Source organism: Sturnus vulgaris, chromosome 14, assembly GCF_052056855.1.
Source record: "Sturnus vulgaris isolate bStuVul1 chromosome 14, bStuVul1.hap1, whole genome shotgun sequence".
Lineage (NCBI taxonomy): Eukaryota > Metazoa > Chordata > Aves > Passeriformes > Sturnidae > Sturnus > Sturnus vulgaris.
The window spans coordinates 4,470,922-4,487,845 of record NC_142256.1 but is presented as its reverse complement, the minus strand read 5'-3'; the positions used below and the strand labels follow the sequence as shown (position 1 = coordinate 4,487,845).

Below are 16,924 nucleotides of genomic sequence, written 5' to 3'. Positions count from 1 at the left end.
CCTTGTCCTGTCACTCCCGGCCCTTGGAAATTTGATGATTTCCTCTCTACCAAAGCCAGGGCTGGCTGTGGTCACTTCAGACAGCACAGGGAATTGGAGGAGAGAATGGCTTGGGAAAATAACTCTGTCTTGGAAGTGCCTGCAGCAAATCATCAGCTCTGTTGTCACAGCACGGGGACACAGGGCTGGCCCCTCCCTGGGGTATTGATTTGGCAGCACAATTGTGCACGAGGCTTCTCAGTTCATGTCTCGAGGGCTGGAATGGAACAAAATCCAATCCAGCTCTCTCAGTTCACACATAGGTGGAGTTTCACCCTCGTGGAGTCCCTTCCTCTGCCCAGGGTGGGAAATGTGGGGATTTTTTATATCATCACTGTAGAGTGATAATGCTGCCCAGAGGGGTTGTGGACTCCCTGGAAGTGTCCAAGGCCAGGTTGGTGGAGCTTGGAGCCGCCTGGAATAGTGGAAGGTGTCCCTGCCTATGGCAGGTGTGGGATGGGCTTTAAGGTCCATTCCAGGATTATGGAAGCCTGGCTCTGCTGGCTCCCAGCCAGGCACCAGGAGTGTTGATCCAACAGCTAAATGCTACATTTTTTTCTCCTTTCCTTTCCTTTCTATTTTTTTTTCTTTTTTTTTTTTTTTTTTTTTTTTTTTCAGTTACAATTGGTTTATTCTGTATTTTTTTCCTAGTGGGTCTGGTACTTGTGGGCAGGGCTGTGCCTGAGAGCCTCGTGGGGCTGGGGAGGAGGGAGAGCCCTGAGCTGTCAAAGCTCAGCTTAGACTTGCTGATCTTTAAAGACCCCCAGTGTTGTGATGCAGGTTTTTGGTTTTCCAGAGGAAACAGCCAGGCTAAGCTGGCTCCTCGTGTCCCACAGGACATTCCACAGCTGGAATGGCTCCAGAGGTGCCTGCTTGGGATTGCTGCCTGCTCCTGGCAGCCTTCTCCTGGTGTCATGGTGGTGGAGCTGGGGTCGAGCCTCTCCTCTGACAGGGAGGAAAAAAAAAAAATAAAAATGCTGTGGGAGCTTTTTCCATGCTCTGACTGGGAAACCCTGGAGCCTGTGTGCTGGAAGGGCCACCCCGAGCCTGGTGGAGTCTCAGAGTCCCAGTGCCATCCCCTGCTGCCACGGTGGCACTGGGACAGAGAGGGAGCCCACCTGCTGGGTGCCACCGGGGCCTGGAACAAGGAGAAAACCTTGGAATGTTTGGGTTGGGAATGGCAGCCGGGGCTGAGCATCCCGGCAGGATGGCAGCAGGGCTCCCTCCGGCTTCCTGCTGCCAGCTCTGTCACTGAGTCACTTCCAGGCAGCCTGGGGACCCTGCTGGCTTCTGCTTTGCTGCTTCCCTTTCCCTGGCTGCCCTGGGGAGCAGCAGCACGGAGCAGAGGCAGAGGAGGTGTGTGCATGGATGGGAGCAGCTGCAGGACGATGGTGTCACACTGGCTTTGGGGACAGCAGCAGCCCTGGGGTAGGTACCAGTGCTCCAGGGGTTGTGGAAGCTGTTGTCCGATGGAGAATTGGGGTAAATGAATAACCAGATAAGCATGAGAACGGTCTGTTTTTATTTTATTTTATTCCTTGTGCCTGGGAAAGCATCACTCACCTGTAGAGGGAGTGTTTTGGTAAGAAAACGTGTCTTAAACCTGTGTCTGGAGCTGCCAAAAGTGAGCTTGGAATTCTCCTCGTGCTGCCGAGTGTTCCCTGGCTCTGCTGGGGCTGCAGGGTGCTGTAGTTTTGGTGTTTTTTTTGTGGTGTTTGCTGCCGTGGTTTTGGGTTTTAAAGCTGTAAGTGAGAACCAGCTCAGGCAGGGATTGAGGGGAGCAGGAGGTGCCTTCCTCTGGTTTTTGCTCCTCCAGCAGGGACTGTGGCTTTCTGTGCAAAGCACAGAGGTTTAGATGGAAAACTGGGGAAAAATCCTTCCCTGTGAGGGTGGAGATGCCCCTGGATCCCTGGAAATGTCCAGGGCCAGGTTGGACACTGGGGCTTGGAGCTCCCTGGGACAGCAGAAGGTGTCCCTGCCCATGGCAGGGGTTAGAACAGGAAGATCCCTCCCACCCCAACCATTCTGGGATTCTACAAACGCAGGGATATTTTCACCCCGTTTCCCACATATGTACACACACTGAGTCTCATTGGAAAATCCCTGTAAAGCCATGGTGTGCTGCAAACGAGCCCCAGACCCAGGAGCACAGTTCCCTAAATTCTCTGCAGGCTGAACCCCTGCCCCAGGCTGGGAGCTGGCTGAGTTGTGTTCACTGGAGGAGCATCACAGCACTTCACTGCCATGGAATTATTTTCATTATTAGCTGGCAAAGACCAACTTTGAATTCCTGGTTTCTCCTGCCCTCAGCTCTCAGGGTGTGCAGCTTCTTGTGCCTTCCTCAGCTCCCTCTTTTTCCAGGCTCTTCTGCAGCAGTTTAGTGAGAAAACACAGCCTAAATGTTCAGGAGCGTGGTGCTGCTCGGGGGAAGGCTGAGCAGAGCAGCCTGTGCAGTGCTGGTTCTGTGCAATAGGAAGTGTTTTCTGCACACTGGGCCATTCAGCCTGCTGGGAAGTGCTGGCTGGCCTTTTCCCTTCCTGGAACAGCTCTGAGCTGTGCACTTGGTTTCTCTCTGAATTCTCTGGAAGAAAATCAGGCTTTGCAAGAACAAAGTGCACATGGCCAGCAGTGAGTCCAGGTGGGCAACCTGGATCAGGAGCAGTGTGGGACCAGGGCAGCCTCGGGGTCACATTGGGCACCAGCAGGAATTTCTTCACAGGAAATCTTGCTACCATTGTGTATTTGTTTTGGTTCAGGGTAAATTTGGGAGGAAATTTTTGAACTGGGTTTTTTTAGGAAATAGATTTAAGCGTTTTGGGGTTTTTTGTTTTTTTTTTTTTTTATTTTTAATTGGTTTGGGAAGGGGCTGTCCAGGGAGGTTTGGAGTCCCCATCCCTGGAGGTGGCACTCGGTGCTCTGGGATGGGGACAGGGTGGGGATTTGGCACAGTTTGGGCTCGATGGTCTGGAATGATCCCGTGGTTCTGTCTTCTCATGGAGATGCAAAGATTCCCACTTCATGTGGCAGGAGCTGTTTTCAAGGCTCCTATCTGACTTTTCCCCCCAGTTTAGTTTATTATTTTGTTTTCAGAGCTTCTGCTTTTGTAGTTCCTCTGCTGTCCTGGCATGAGCAGCTCCTTGAGACTGATGGGTGTTGGAGCCCTGGAAATTGGGAGTTTGGAACTTTCTGTGCTGACAGGCACTGACCCCCAGGAGAACACTGCATTTGACCTGAGGAGTTTGGAGAAGGCTCCCAAAATGGAGTGACAGAACTGAGATCATGGGTGTGCAGTTTGAATAGAAGTGTGTAATACCACAGGGTGAAAAATTTACAATTTAAGGTCTTAGGATGCAGCAATATATAGAAAGCAAGATGGAGATTTTAGGGCAGAGGTTTCTTTCTTCTTCACCTTCTTCTTCATGGGTCTGGCTGGTTTTTTGTGATTGGACAGAAAATTCCACATTGCAGGTCATAGGTAATTGGTTATTGGGTTAAAAGTAAAATTAATTTAGGTGTTAGTTCTTAATTGGACAATTTACCCTTAAAAGGCCTTGTGGAGAGAGATCCAGCTCCATTTTTAGTTTGTTAGCTGCAAGTGCTGTAGAACTCACTGTAACATAGATAAGAATTAATAAACATCAGAGTCCCAACAAGAAATTCCATCTCCTGCACATTCAATCCAAAGCCTGGCAAGAAGAAAAAGAAGAAAAAATGCAATAGGTGGGATAAAAAAAAAAAAATCACTGCAAACCTGTTGGGAGCACGTGTGGGGGTTATTTCTTAAATAAATCCATCAGAGTGGCTCTTGTCCTGGAATTCCAGCCTGAAATTTGGGTGACATCACAGCATCCACTTTTCCCATGGGATGAGCAATGCAGCCTCTGCTTCTCCAGGGTCTCATTGGGTTGGAAAATGGATTTTCCTGCTTGTGCTCTGAAAAGTTTCCCTTTGCTGGCAGGTCTGGAGGCTCTGGCCATGGATCATCGGGGCAGCTTCCAGAGTGGCACCAGTGATGAGGATATGCTGGAAATAGCTGGAGCATCCCTGGACTTCTCCGTGGCAGATGATGACCCCCCACTGGACAGGGAGATGGGAGGTAACACCCACGAGCTGTCCCCTGTCTGTCTGTCCTTAGGGTGGGATTTCATGGGAAGGGAAATGGATTCATGGATTGGGCTTTGGGTGGGATTTCATGGGAGTATTGCTGTGTGGGTGCTGCTGGCCTCTGCTCAGGGTGGGTCTGGTGTTTCCTGGGTGAAGTTTGCAGGATTCCATGCCTGTCTGTGTGGCTCCTGGGCTGTGACATGGAGCATTTTCCCCTGGCTCCAGGAAAATCCTCCCTGGAGTTTTCCCAAGTAGCTGCTGTGGAGAGGAGCTGGCAGTGGCAGCAGGGAGGGGGGTGAGTCCATGGAATTGCAATTCCTGAGGGCTGTGATGTGGGCACAGACTGTCCCCTCCCTGCCCTTCTTGCTTGTTGGTAATTTTGGAGGTTTTCCATCCTGGAGAGGATCTGTGTGTGTGTGGCAGCACTGAGGATTTGCTGCTTCCCCTGCCATGCCTTGTATGGCCAGAGGGTCTGCTCCTCCTCCTCCTCCTCGAGTGTGAGCAATGCAATTCATGGAGAAGGGATGAAGGCACATGGATCTGCTGAACTCCAGGGAGAGCTTCCCCTGTTTGAGGCTCTCTCTTGCCAGGGCACTCAGGGGAGGTGACACTGCAGTAAAAGAGGAAATGGTAAAGGGGGAAGAGCTCCTTGCCCAAATGCCAGTTTCAGTTCTCCCTGTGGACTTCCCCTGCTGGCTGCAGATGTTGGCTGGCAGATGTTGGGGTGCCAGGTGTGAAACCTGAAGCTGTGGGGCCCCAGCTGGGAGGTGCTGGCCCAGGTTCTCTCCTCCTTTCAGAGGAAGACTCAGATGTGTTTCAGTGCTGGAAGGTCTCCTTTTCTCTGTGGCTTTGAAAAGGTTTTTTCTCTTTGAGCTCTAAAGGTGAGGATTGAGGCAGGGATGGGGTTGAACTGAGAGAGGGAAGGTTGAGGTTAGATTTAAGAAGAAATTGTTCCCTGTGAGGATGGGCAGGCCCTGGCACGGGTACCCAGAGCAGCTGTGGCTGCCCCTGGATCCCTGGCAGTGTCCCAGGTTGGAGCAGCCTGGGACAGTGGAAGGTGTCCCTGCCATGGCAGGGCTGGAATTGGGATGAGCTTTGAGTCCCTTTTAACCCCAACCCATCTGTGAGTCCATGATCAGAGGCCTGAGTGCCCAGTTTACCCTGAATGATTCCTGGTGCTTATAAGCACAAACAAGATTTAGCAGCGAGCTCTTCTCTATATTCAATTAAAAATTAACTTGAAATGGAAGTGGGAGCCTTGAGCTGGCTCATCTCCCCTGCTTTCTTCACTGCCTCCCTCCTTGACCTCAGACAGAACCCGGGAGCTTTTATCAGTGAGACCAAAGTCAACGTGGGGAGTGTGCAGAGTTTCAGCCTCCCAGACAATGCTTGAATGACAAGTTATCACCAGCAAATTGGAGCCCGAGGAACTTAATCAGCAGCCCCTTGGAGCTGTGTGTGCACCGAATAAAGGCGAGATAAAGGCTCACGTTGGGAGAGCCTTTTGAAGTGTGACTGTGCCCAGAGGACAAAAGGAAAATCCAGTGCCTGCCTGCTGGAAAGACAGTGAGCAAAGAGCATTGCTGGGAGTTATTGAGCAAGGAGAATTCGGCTGGGTGGGAGAAGAAAGGGGATTGTCTGTCAGTACATCACTGATGGCAGGACACCGGTGATAAATTCCTGTGACTGGGGCAGAGCTTTGGGAATGGGCTGCAGGGCAGGGAGGGGGCCAGGCTGGGTGCCAGGTGGGAGTGCTGAGCAGAGTGCCCGTGTCTGGGTGTCCCTCCGTGTTCTGGGAACACTTTGGGGCTGGGTTGGGGTAATGGCAGGAACAAATCCAGCCTGGGCGGGGGGAGAATGGCAGGAGAGCAGCTCTGAGGGGAAGGGCTTGGGGCTGCTGCTGGCTCAGAAGCTCAGCTTGCCCTGGCCATGGTGCTGGAAGCCCCCTGTGCCCTGGGCTGAGCCCCCAGCGTGGGCAGCAGGGCAGGGGGGGGATTCTGCCCTGCTCAGGTGAGACCTCACCTGCAGAGCTGACCCAGCACGGGAGGGACCTGGAGCTGCTGGAGAGAGCCCAGAGGTGTCCCCATGGTGGGTTTAGGGGCTGGCCCTGGTGGCAGTGTCCCCCCCATGGTGGCAGTGTCCCCCCCCCGGGGCTGGCTCTGGTGACGGTGCCAGTGACGCCAGGAGCGGGGAGGGCCCGGAGCTGCTGCGGGATCAGTCAGGAGGAGGAGGAGGAGGAGGAGGAGGATGCACAAAGTGCCGCTGTGAGCCCGGGAATGTCCCCTGGGAGTGTCCCCCTGTGGCCGGCCATGGCACGGACAGAGCCCTGGAGCTGCTCCTGTGGGATGGGGAGTGCCTGAGCCAGGGTGAGGAAAGGGGGTGTGAGCCAAGGGGAGTGTGCCCGTGTGTCCCCGTGTCGCCGTGTGAGGATGGGGGTGGTGGGCCAGGCTGGCTGTGCTGTGGGGTTTTGTTGTGTAATTGTTGTTTGTTCCCTGTGCCCCCCCTGCATTTGTGGGGTTTGCTGGGGCAGGGGAGCAGCGGCAGAGCTCTCAGGTGCCCTGGCTGTCCCCTTGCTGCTGGCAGGACAGGACAGGACAGTCCCCAAAGCAAACGGTGCCTCTGTGCCTGCAACTTCACCGAGTGCAGCCCAGCAGGGTGTGAAGTGGAGCAGTAATTAACCCCTTTGGGCAGTGATCAGAACAGAGAAATCTCGGTTTGGAATGAGCTGCAGCAGGGTCACTTCTCACTCTCTGTCTCTGGTTTGGAGATCTGGCTGTTACAAACAGGGAGATCTGTGCCATCGTCTTGGATGTGTTTTGGCAGGGCTCCTTTATCTTCCTCCTTTATTCCTCTCTGGGAATCCTGGGATCCTTGATTTGCAGCAAGCTGAGGCAGGAAATGTGATCTTTATAAATATTTATGGGTTGGCAGCCATTTCATTGTTCTGGATTACCCCTGAAAAAAAATATAAAGATGTTTTCTCATTATCATCTGTCAGATGAACGATGGTGTGTGGCTGGAGACCTCGGGATTGTCCTTTGGGAACAGAAATCCTGGTGCTGTGGGAGGGGAGGCTGGGCTGAGTGGGGATCCTGGAGAGCAGGAGTTTGGAGTGGGATCAGCCCATCCCATCTGCCTGGGACGGGATGGGATATTGGGATAATGGGATATTGGGATGGGATCACAGGGGCACAGCCTCAGGAATCCTGCTGGGGGTACCAGGACTTGCAGCTCATTTGTGCCCCAGGGTCTGGTTCTGGTGCTCCAGGACAAGCTTTGAGCTGGGAGAGTTCCCAGGACAGCTCGAAGTCGCTGGTCTGGGCAGTTATTCCAGGAGAGTGAGCATGGAATGTGCCTGATCTCATCTTCCTGCACAAAATGCTTCTCAGGGTGTTCTGTTAGCTTGGTTAACTCTCCTCCATGAATACTTTTCTTTAGCACAGCTGTATCTTTTATCTTTAGGAAAGATTTTGGTAGATAGGCAAAAAAAAAAAGCCCCAGAAAAGGAAAAGCCAGAGAGAGGCTGCTGTGTGCAGCACAGGCACAGGGATGGTTGGGTGCTCCTGACACAAGTGACCATTCCTGAGGGGACAAAGGCAGCTCCTGCTCTGGGCTGCAGCTGGGACTTGTTCAGGTGCCCAGGATGGTGCCAGGCTGCTCTCCTGTCCTTGGAGCAGCAGCAGGCAGGTGGCAGAGGAGTTCCAGGCACTTGGTCCGTGTTGTCCCCTTGCTCCTGTTGTTGTCAGGATGGTTTATTCAAGGAGGTTCTGATCCATCCCATTCAGGGAGCAGCATTAGGATTTGCTGTGGGACATTTCAGTGGGGGAATCTCTGGAAGCTTTTGATACCAGTGTTGAATTTCCAGGCTTCAGGTGTCAGAAATGCTGTTAAAACCAGGGATTCCTCACAGAAAATGTGCCCCATTTTCCTCCCAGTGCAGCTGGGGCTCACAGCCTGTGCACTCAGCATTGGCAGGGCTCTGCAGAACTCCACCTTTTTTTTTTTTTATTTTGTCCCAAGTGAAGCGAGGAGCTGTTTTAAGTGGGTTATTCTGTGGTGGTTGTCAGTTCTGTACATGACTCATCTTGTTTTCCTGCAGTCTGGGAGATGGATTTGGGAAGACTTCACAGCTCTTTTCCCTTCCTGCTCCAGATGATGGGGCAGAGGGCAGCTCTTTGAATTCCTTATTTTTCCTATCTGGAGACACCTTTGCCCCTGTGCTATCTGCAAGCTAAATATTCTCAAATATCACCCATGATCCTTCTGCCTGGGAGTTTTAATCCTCCTCTTCCCCCCATCTCCCAGTTTTGACTGGATTTTGGTTTTTGCTCTTCTGTTTTTCTGTTTGAATGACTGCAAACACTCAGTGTCTTCCAGAACCAGAATTTTGGGACTGCCCACCCAAGCTAAGCATTGTTTTCCGTGGGCTGGAGCAGGTTAAACAGGAGGCCCAGTTTGTTTGACTGTGAATACTGTTTTGACAGTTTTGTTAACTTTTTGATGGATACACTGAAGTAAATAAGGTACAAATACTGTGATGACAATTAATATATACATGCTTATTTTTAAGTGTTTTTTTTTTTTTTTTACAATGGTGTAAGGTTTAGTTAACTCAACAGATTATTTAATTATGATTTTTTTTTTATTTGGCTGAGTTCTCACCTGAGGGAGGCTGCAGGTCCCAGTTTGGTGTTTTCCCAAGCCCCCATTTTGGCACTTTGTGCTTTCCAGGCCCCATTGGATGCTTGGCTTTCCCTATTTGCCTTCCTGCCCATCCTGCTCTCATCCTTGCCAGATCCACCTGGGATACCCTTCAGCTCTGGTGGAAGTCCTAAATATTCCTTTTCTCCTCTCCATGTCCTTCCTTTTAATGGCAAAATATCCTGGTGGTGAGTCCTGGATTTAGGGAAAAAGCATCACCTAGATTATTTACTTTGCTCTGGAGAGTCATTTCCAGGAACAACCCCATCTCCAGGTGATCTGCTGGAGCTGGGGAGGCTGTACCTGGCATAGATCACAAGTGCCTGTGGTGTTCAGCTCAGGGAACACCTCAGTAACTCTTTAATTCCACTGAAATCTGTGCTTTTCCTCCTAAATTTTGGGGTTTTTTTGTAAAAAGAGGTGAAAAACTTAAGAAATGCTCAGTTTCCCCCTTTTCCCCTCAGCAGGTTTTTCCTCATATAATGGAGGAGGGATGAATGGCACGAGCACCATGCTGGATTTCCTGGAGGAGCCTCTGCCAGGCGTGGGCACCTACGAGGATTTCAACACCATAGACTGGGTGCGAGAGAAGTCCAGGGACCGAGACAGGCACAGGGAGGTAAAAACTCCTCCTCTTCCTCCTCCTCTTCCTCCTCATCTTCCTCCTCTGCAGGTGCTCCAGGCCAGGTTGGAGCAAGCTGGGATAGGGAAGGTGTCCCTGCCATGGTAGGGGTGGCTCTGGGTGATCTTTAAGGTCCCTTCCCACCCAAACCATTCCATGATCCCTGACCATTCTCCTCCCCACGCCCAGAGCTGCAGGAGCAGCCACTGCCAGATGCTTTTTCTCCCCCCCTCAGAGCACAGTCCCAGTGTCACCAAGTCCTTTTAGAGCATTTACACCACAGTGGGTCAGAGTTCTCAGGGATTGTTGTTTCTTTGTGCAAACCCTTTCCCAGATCACCAGCAGGAGCAAGGAATCCACCTGGGCACTGCTGCACAGCGTGAGCGACGCCTTCTCTGGCTGGCTCCTGATGCTCCTCATTGGCCTGTTGGCAGGTGAGAGCAAACCTCCAGGTAAAACTAATTCCTGCAGCATCAGGATCCATTCCTCCCCCTGGCCTGGGGGTCTTGGAGCAGCAGGATTTTGGAGTGAGGACTTGTGCTGCCTTGTAAATTCACAGGGAAATATTTTTAAGTAAGTGATTTGAGGCTGTGTTTGTGCAAAACCAAAATACTAAACTGAGGTTGGGAGGTGTCCTGGACACTGCTCTGGGTCTGCTGCTGGCATAGAACTCTGAAATAAATAAATAAAAAAATATTCATTAAAGCAGAGCTGATTGAAATGCTGGGAATGTCTGTGCCTAATGCTCCCTGTAGGTCCTGAAAGGGTTAATGCCAGGGGCTGCCAGCAAGAGTTTTTTTATTTGAAGGATTTTTCCTTCTATACATAGATATAAAAACAGAGAGGTGTTGCTTGGACATCAGGTGTTTTTCAGAATTCAGCTGGCTGAGACCTTTTCTATTACTTAGAAACAAACTTTGGCCCCAGGGCAGCAGGAATAAATCACTTGGATACAAATCTTCCCTATAGGAAGCAGCAAGCATCTGTCACGAGGGATGGAGTGAAATCCTGTGTTAATGTTTACCCAGGAAGGCTGCTGGCCAGTTGGTCATTAACTGGGGGATTTGCTGGGTGTTTATTGCAGCTTGTGCTGCCACTTGCTCCTGTGGATCAGAGGTCCCTGGCCTCTGCCTTGGTGTGGGGCTTTTGGGATTGGAGGAGTTTAACAAAAGTGTCTTGAAGGTTCCTCCTCTTAGAACCTGACTTCCCTTCTGTGCTGGCTCTGCTTGCCTTGTTTTACTTGGCACAGTTGTAATTTTCCCCTCCTTTATTTTTTCTTTTTTTAAATTAGGGATGGAAATGTTTTCTCCAAATTGAGAGTTATTCCTGTCACAGTGTTGCTGTTGTTGGTGCAGCTCCTGGATCCTGGTGACACATTTTGTCTGAGTCCCCCAGGAATGTGGGACATCCCTCCCTGCCCTCCCACTGCTGCTGTGCTGTATTTAACAAACAATTACTGAGAAGAATTAATTGCTGGTGATGCAGGGAAGGGGGGGATGTTGAGCACAATCAGCCTTTGAAACATCATCAGCCATGCTCTGTTTCCTGACTTGGTCTTTTCAATGTATTGAAATCATTCAAAATTAGGCAAATTCTCTCCATAGTTATAGGCAGAAATACCACACTGCTCTGTGTGTTGGGAGGTGAGTCAAAAATTGGTGGGGCAGACTGTGACCTTCAGGTGTTTGAGTCTGCTCATTACATTATTCTGATTTTTTTTTTTTTTTTTCCCTTTGAACCAGGTTCCTTGGCAGGTCTGATCGACATCTCTGCCCACTGGATGACAGATCTGAAGGAAGGAGTGTGCCTGGCAGGGTTCTGGTTCAACCACGAGCACTGCTGCTGGAAATCCAACACCACCTTCACCGACAGGGACAAGTGTCCTGAGTGGAAGAGCTGGTCCCAGCTCATCCTGGGCCATGGAGAGGTGATGTGTGCCTGCAGCTGCTTTGTGCTCAATTCCCTGCTTGCCCTGGCCTGATGTGGATGCCAGACAAGCTCTGGTTCACTGGTTCATCACTGAGGTCCTAAAGGGGGGTCAGTAAACACTTTATGTGGGTGTTGTCCTTGGGGGGGATGTGGGGAGCAAAGCCCTGCCCCGTTTACAGGTGCAGTGTGTCCTGGTGGGCCCAGGATGTTCTGTGGAGGGTGCATTGCCCATGAACATTCTGGGGCAATGAATGCCACCATTGATAACCCAGTGAATGGATGCCCATTCAAGGATTCCTTCGAGGTTCAAGGATTGGGAACCCAGCCTTGAAAGGCCAGACTTAGGGCAGGTCTCTCCACTTTTAGCTGATAACTCCGTGGGATGATCTGCTGGTTCCCTGTGCTCACTTCAGTGCCCGGGTCTGATGTGGTTTCACTTGAAACCATCTGATTTGGGCAATTTCCTCTGTGTTTCAGGGGGCCTTTGCATACATCCTCAACTACCTGATGTATGTCATCTGGGCCTTGATGTTCTCCCTCCTTGCTGTGCTCCTGGTGAAGGGCTTTGCTCCCTATGCCTGTGGCTCAGGGATCCCAGAGGTGAGTGGTTTGTTTTTTGGGTGGGGTAGGGATCCACCACCCAGAATTTACACATGCACGTTGTGCAATAATGTATTCCACTTTAGATGATGGCTTCATACCTAAGAGCTTTTCCAAGCTGTTTGAAGCTTGGTTTCCTCCCAGATTTGCCCTAAACCAGGACATGTGTCTAATACTAAAGCCTCCATGCAATCCCTTGGAAAATCAGATGTTTTGGCATTGCTGCAGGAGGGATTTAGGTGTTCCTGCACAGGGACAGCGGCCCTGAGGGAAGGACTCAGATGGCTGCTCCTGCCTTTGCATGGAGAGAGATTTTTCTGGACTCTCACTTTTGATAGCTCAGGGGGGCTCTGGAAAGCTGTAGGGAAGCAGGATTGGGAAGGCCCAATAAATGAGGAGCTCTGGGCAGGGCTTGAATGAAAGCCTGTAGAGCTTTGTGTGCTTGACTTCCAGATCAAAACTATCTTAAGTGGTTTCATCATTAGAGGCTACCTGGGCAAGTGGACCCTGGTCATCAAAACCATCACGCTGGTGCTGGCCGTGTCCTCGGGGCTGAGCCTGGGCAAGGAGGGGCCCCTGGTGCACGTGGCCTGCTGCTGTGGGAACATCCTGTGCCACCTCTTCACCAAGTACCGCAAGAACGAGGCCAAGCGCAGGGAGGTGCGTGGGGATGGGGCCTGGGGCTCCTCTTCTGGGGCAGGAGCTTGTGCTTTGGGGCAGGAGTTTGTGTTTTGGGGTAAATGATTCTGTTATGTTAACACTGATCCTTTTGGAGCTCCTTCTTAGGGAATTGGCTCACTCCACCTTTTCCCTGCTGTTTTAAAGCAGCCCAGACCCAGCAGACTGTGCTGTAGATAAAAATTGCACAAATTTAAGTGAAGACAGAGCAGGAAAGGGCAGAGAAGCCTGAGTGTGTCTGTGTGTCCCTCAGGTGCTGTCAGCAGCTGCTGCTGCCGGTGTGTCTGTGGCTTTTGGAGCTCCCATCGGAGGAGTGCTCTTCAGCCTGGAGGAGGTAACCTTGGCGTGCTGCTGTAGTGGAGAAATTCCTCCTGGTGTCCACCCTGACCCTCCCCTGGCACAGCTTGAGGCCTCTTCCCCTTGCCCACTCTGCTGAGTGTGTCCCAGAGTACCTGGGAGCAAACTTCTCTGGTTTATCAATCTTCTTCCCGAGAACCACCTAATCCTTAATCTGTTGATCTGGATGTGAAAGGATCATTGCTGTTCAGTTTAGGAGAGTACCAGCATGGATTGCAGGGGGAGGCTGGGATGGATTGCAGGGGGAGGCTGGGATGGATTGCAGGGGGAGACTGGGATGGATTGCAGGGGGAGGCTGGGATGGATTTGCTCAGCTGAGCTGGTGGCAGTGATGGCAGGCACTGCTGTTTGGTACTTTGGACCTTGCAGAGCCACAGAATTCTCTGGATTCAGCTCATGGCTGATGTGTAACAGGTTTTATTACCCCGGTGAGCTGCTCCAGGGATCACGGAGGGCACATGCACGTGCTGCTGTCCAGGCCCTTCCCACTCACTGGGGTCCTCATGGAACTGCAGCTCCAGAGCTTGGGGTGCTTGTCTGGGGAGCAGGGAATGAGCCAGCAGCACTCGTGGCTCTCTGTGCTGCCTTTACTCCCAGCACTGGGGTGGTGCTGAGTGTTCAGGTGCCCAGCAGTGCTTTGCTGTGCCCCTCAGGTGAGTTACTACTTCCCTCTGAAGACCCTGTGGCGCTCCTTCTTCGCCGCGCTGGTCGCCGCCTTCACCCTGCGCTCCATCAACCCCTTCGGCAACAGCCGCCTCGTGCTGTTCTACGTGGAGTTCCACATGCCGTGGCATCTGCTCGAGCTGGTGCCCTTCATCCTGCTGGGCATCTTCGGTGGGCTCTGGGGGGCTTTCTTCATCCGCAGCAACATCGCCTGGTGCAGGCGGCGCAAGACCACGCGGCTGGGCAAGTACCCGGTGCTGGAGGTGCTGGTGGTCACGGCCATCACGGCCGTCCTGGCCTTCCCCAACGAGTACACCAGGATGAGCACCAGCGAGCTCATCTCCGAGCTCTTCAACGACTGTGGCATCCTGGACTCGTCCAAGCTCTGTGAGTACGTGAACGACTTCAACAGCACCAAGGGCGACGATCTGCCCGACCGCGCCGCCGGCCCCGGCGTCTACACGGCCATGTGGCAGCTGGCACTGGCCCTCATCATGAAGGTCTTCATCACCATCTTCACCTTTGGCATGAAGGTGAGGCTTGCCTGTGAAGGAGCTCGTGTCGTTCCCTTCACGCTCTGCAGGACCCTGAGAGTTTTATTTCCTCCCTGAGCAGACGTGTGTCCCCCCGAGCTCTGTCACTGCAGTTCTTTGTCCTGCTGCTCGGACCTGAGGGCAGTAGAAACCTTCCAGCCCGAGTGTGGGCACCATTGCAGTCACAACACTGGTGCCTCAGGGCTCCACATCTCATTTTCCAGACACTGAATGCTCCTAAATTGTCAGCCTCAAAAAGCCTCAAGCTTTTTTTGATTTAGATGGAAGAGCTAATTGCAAAGCAATCGGTGTCTTCATTTATTAATGCATAACTGGAGCTGTTCCTTGCTCAGAGGGTTTGGAAGTTGTTTGGAGCAGCCTCTGGAGCTGCAGGTGTGGTTCCCAGGTGTGAGCTGCCCTGCAGTGATGGAGCTGATGGAGTTTGCATGTCCCTGCTCATTGCAGGGGCTGTGCAGTCACTAGATGACTTCTCCAGTGTCCCATCCAGCTGAGCTCCAGCCTCCGTGGTCTGAGGTTCCACCCCTGCTCTGTGCAGCCCCAGGGCTGTGCTGCTCACTGTCCCCTGTTCCCACAGGTGCCCTCGGGGCTCTTCATCCCCAGCATGGCCGTGGGGGCCATTGCAGGCCGGCTGCTGGGGGTGGCCGTGGAGCAGTTGGCTTTTTACCACCACGACTGGGCCATCTTCAGTGGCTGGTGCAGCCCAGGGGCCGACTGCATCACCCCTGGCCTCTACGCCATGGTGGGCGCCGCCGCCTGTCTGGGTAAGCTGGGCCTTGCTGGGCCACCTGAGAGGGGTGTGCTGGCTCAGTGCTGGGGCTCCCTGGCCTGGGAGGTGATCCCAGCCTTAAATTATTGAACCCCAGGATGGTTTGGGCTGGGAGGGACTCACCCTGCAGGGGGTCTGTGGTTGTGGGTGGCCATCAGAGCTGGGGTGACCTCAGGAGCCCCAGGAAATGCTGTAATTGCCATGTGTGCCATGTGTGCCACGTGTTCCTCACCCTGGGGTGGTGTTCTGCCATCCCCAGCCTGGTGCTGGGCACAGCAGCTGCAGTGGGGAGCTCCTGAGTGGCAGCCAGAGCAGTTGAGGCTGCCCAGGGTCTTGAATTTTCCTGTGGGGTTTTAATTCATTTTACTTCCTGTTCTGGCCTTAAGTCTTGTGATGCAATTCTGCTTTTAAGTGCTCTGTTTTCTGGTAACACTTCTTCCTCTTGACTGAGTTGGAGAGACTGGGTGCATGTGACTGAGCTTCCCTTTCACAATTCCCAGTCCCCTCCTGCATGGAATATGTTTAACTCCTAAGGGACTATTTTATCAGGAGAAAGTCCCTTCTAAAACCGTGGAATTTTATCAGCCCTGCCCTGGGACTGCATGGCCATGAACAGGAGAGATCTCCTGGAGGGAGGATGGGCTGTGGGGAAGATAAAGAACACTGCAACAGCTGGGTTAACAGATGTTCCATTAACAGGAGATCTCTCCCACAGAGATCAGAGTCACTGCCCTCCTGCTTTAACAGCTGATGACAAAATCCACACTTTTGGGCACATCCTGTATTGCAACCCAAGACACCATAACATACTAACTTCTTGTGATTAAAAAATAACATCAATATAATAATGTTAGTAGTTATGATAGGCTATAGGTAATAGTGAAGATATTGATTGGTTGTTATGTATTAAGATACTCTGCAATGAAAAGTATAGAATGTATTATAACCAGAACTAGAGCAGCTTCAGAGGAACCCACAAGTGTGGCTGACAGGCTGTGGGCTTGGCTGTTGTTACCATAACCTGTGAATTGCTGTGTCCTCTGGATACAACAAACGGCATATTAAATAATAAATAAATAGATGGTTGTATCCTCTGGGTACAACAAGCAGCATTTCCAGGAGCCAGCGGGCTCGGGGTGGCAGTGCAGGGCAGTCCAGCCGTGCTGTCCCCCCCCCGGTGACCGCGCTGTGTTGCAGGGGGTGTGACCCGCATGACCGTGTCGCTGGTTGTCATCATGTTCGAGCTCACCGGGGGGCTGGAGTACATCGTGCCCCTGATGGCGGCGGCCATGACCAGCAAGTGGGTGGCCGATGCCATCGGCCGGGAGGGCATTTACGATGCCCACATCCGCCTGAACGGGTACCCGTTCCTGGAGGCCAAGGAGGAGTTCTCGCACAAGACGCGCGCCATGGACGTGATGCGGCCGCGCAAGAGCGACCCCGCGCTCACCGTGATCACGCAGGACACCATGAGCGTGGAGGACGTGGAGAGCATCGTCAGCAGCACCACCTACAGCGGCTACCCCGTGGTGGTGTCCCGGGCCTCCCAGCGCCTCGTGGGCTTCGTGCTCAGGAGGGACCTCATCATCTCCATCGGTGAGAGGGGAGCGGGCTGGGCACGGCAGCTGTGCCGGCATCGGGGGGGTCACACCCTGCGGCTGCTGCTGCTCCCTGGGGGAAAACGCTGGGCTCCATAAAAACAGCAAAGCCTACTCAGCATGGGCTGGGAAGTTCCAGGTGTGTGGGACGCTGCTTGCCTCAGGTGTGAAGGACAGGATAAGGATTGGACAGAAAAGTCTTGCGAATGTGTATCGTGCTCTTGGGCACCCAGCCTGTTGGGTTGTTCTTTTTCATGAGCCAAGCAGCTGATGGTTACTATAAAGTTGTTTATTGCAGAAGCACGTCAGTTCT

At 52.4% G+C, this 16,924-nt stretch overlaps 1 protein-coding gene across 6 annotated transcripts in view; it reads left to right on the top strand.

The window, feature by feature from the left end:
• LOC106862171 (H(+)/Cl(-) exchange transporter 5) overlaps positions 1-16,924 on the top strand; it is a 28,254-nt gene that overhangs the window by 4,843 nt on the left and 6,487 nt on the right. The window contains exons 1-11 of one of the 6 annotated variants that reach the window (XM_088173336.1): positions 1,413-1,467; positions 3,998-4,135; positions 9,312-9,463; positions 9,801-9,900; positions 11,209-11,393; positions 11,873-11,995; positions 12,449-12,655; positions 12,927-13,007; positions 13,684-14,226; positions 14,822-15,008; positions 16,211-16,609. In XM_088173336.1, coding sequence (XP_088029462.1) covers positions 1,428-1,467; positions 3,998-4,135; positions 9,312-9,463; positions 9,801-9,900; positions 11,209-11,393; positions 11,873-11,995; positions 12,449-12,655; positions 12,927-13,007; positions 13,684-14,226; positions 14,822-15,008; positions 16,211-16,609 — 2,155 coding nt within the window. In that variant the 5' untranslated portion in view covers positions 1,413-1,427. Of the gene's footprint in view, positions 1-1,412; positions 1,468-3,997; positions 4,136-6,336; positions 6,510-9,308; positions 9,464-9,800; positions 9,901-10,787; positions 11,110-11,208; positions 11,394-11,872; positions 11,996-12,448; positions 12,656-12,926; positions 13,008-13,683; positions 14,227-14,821; positions 15,009-16,210; positions 16,610-16,924 lie in introns of those variants that run through there. The other 5 variants (XM_014891020.2, XM_088173337.1, XM_088173338.1 and 2 more) reach the window with 5 other exon arrangements.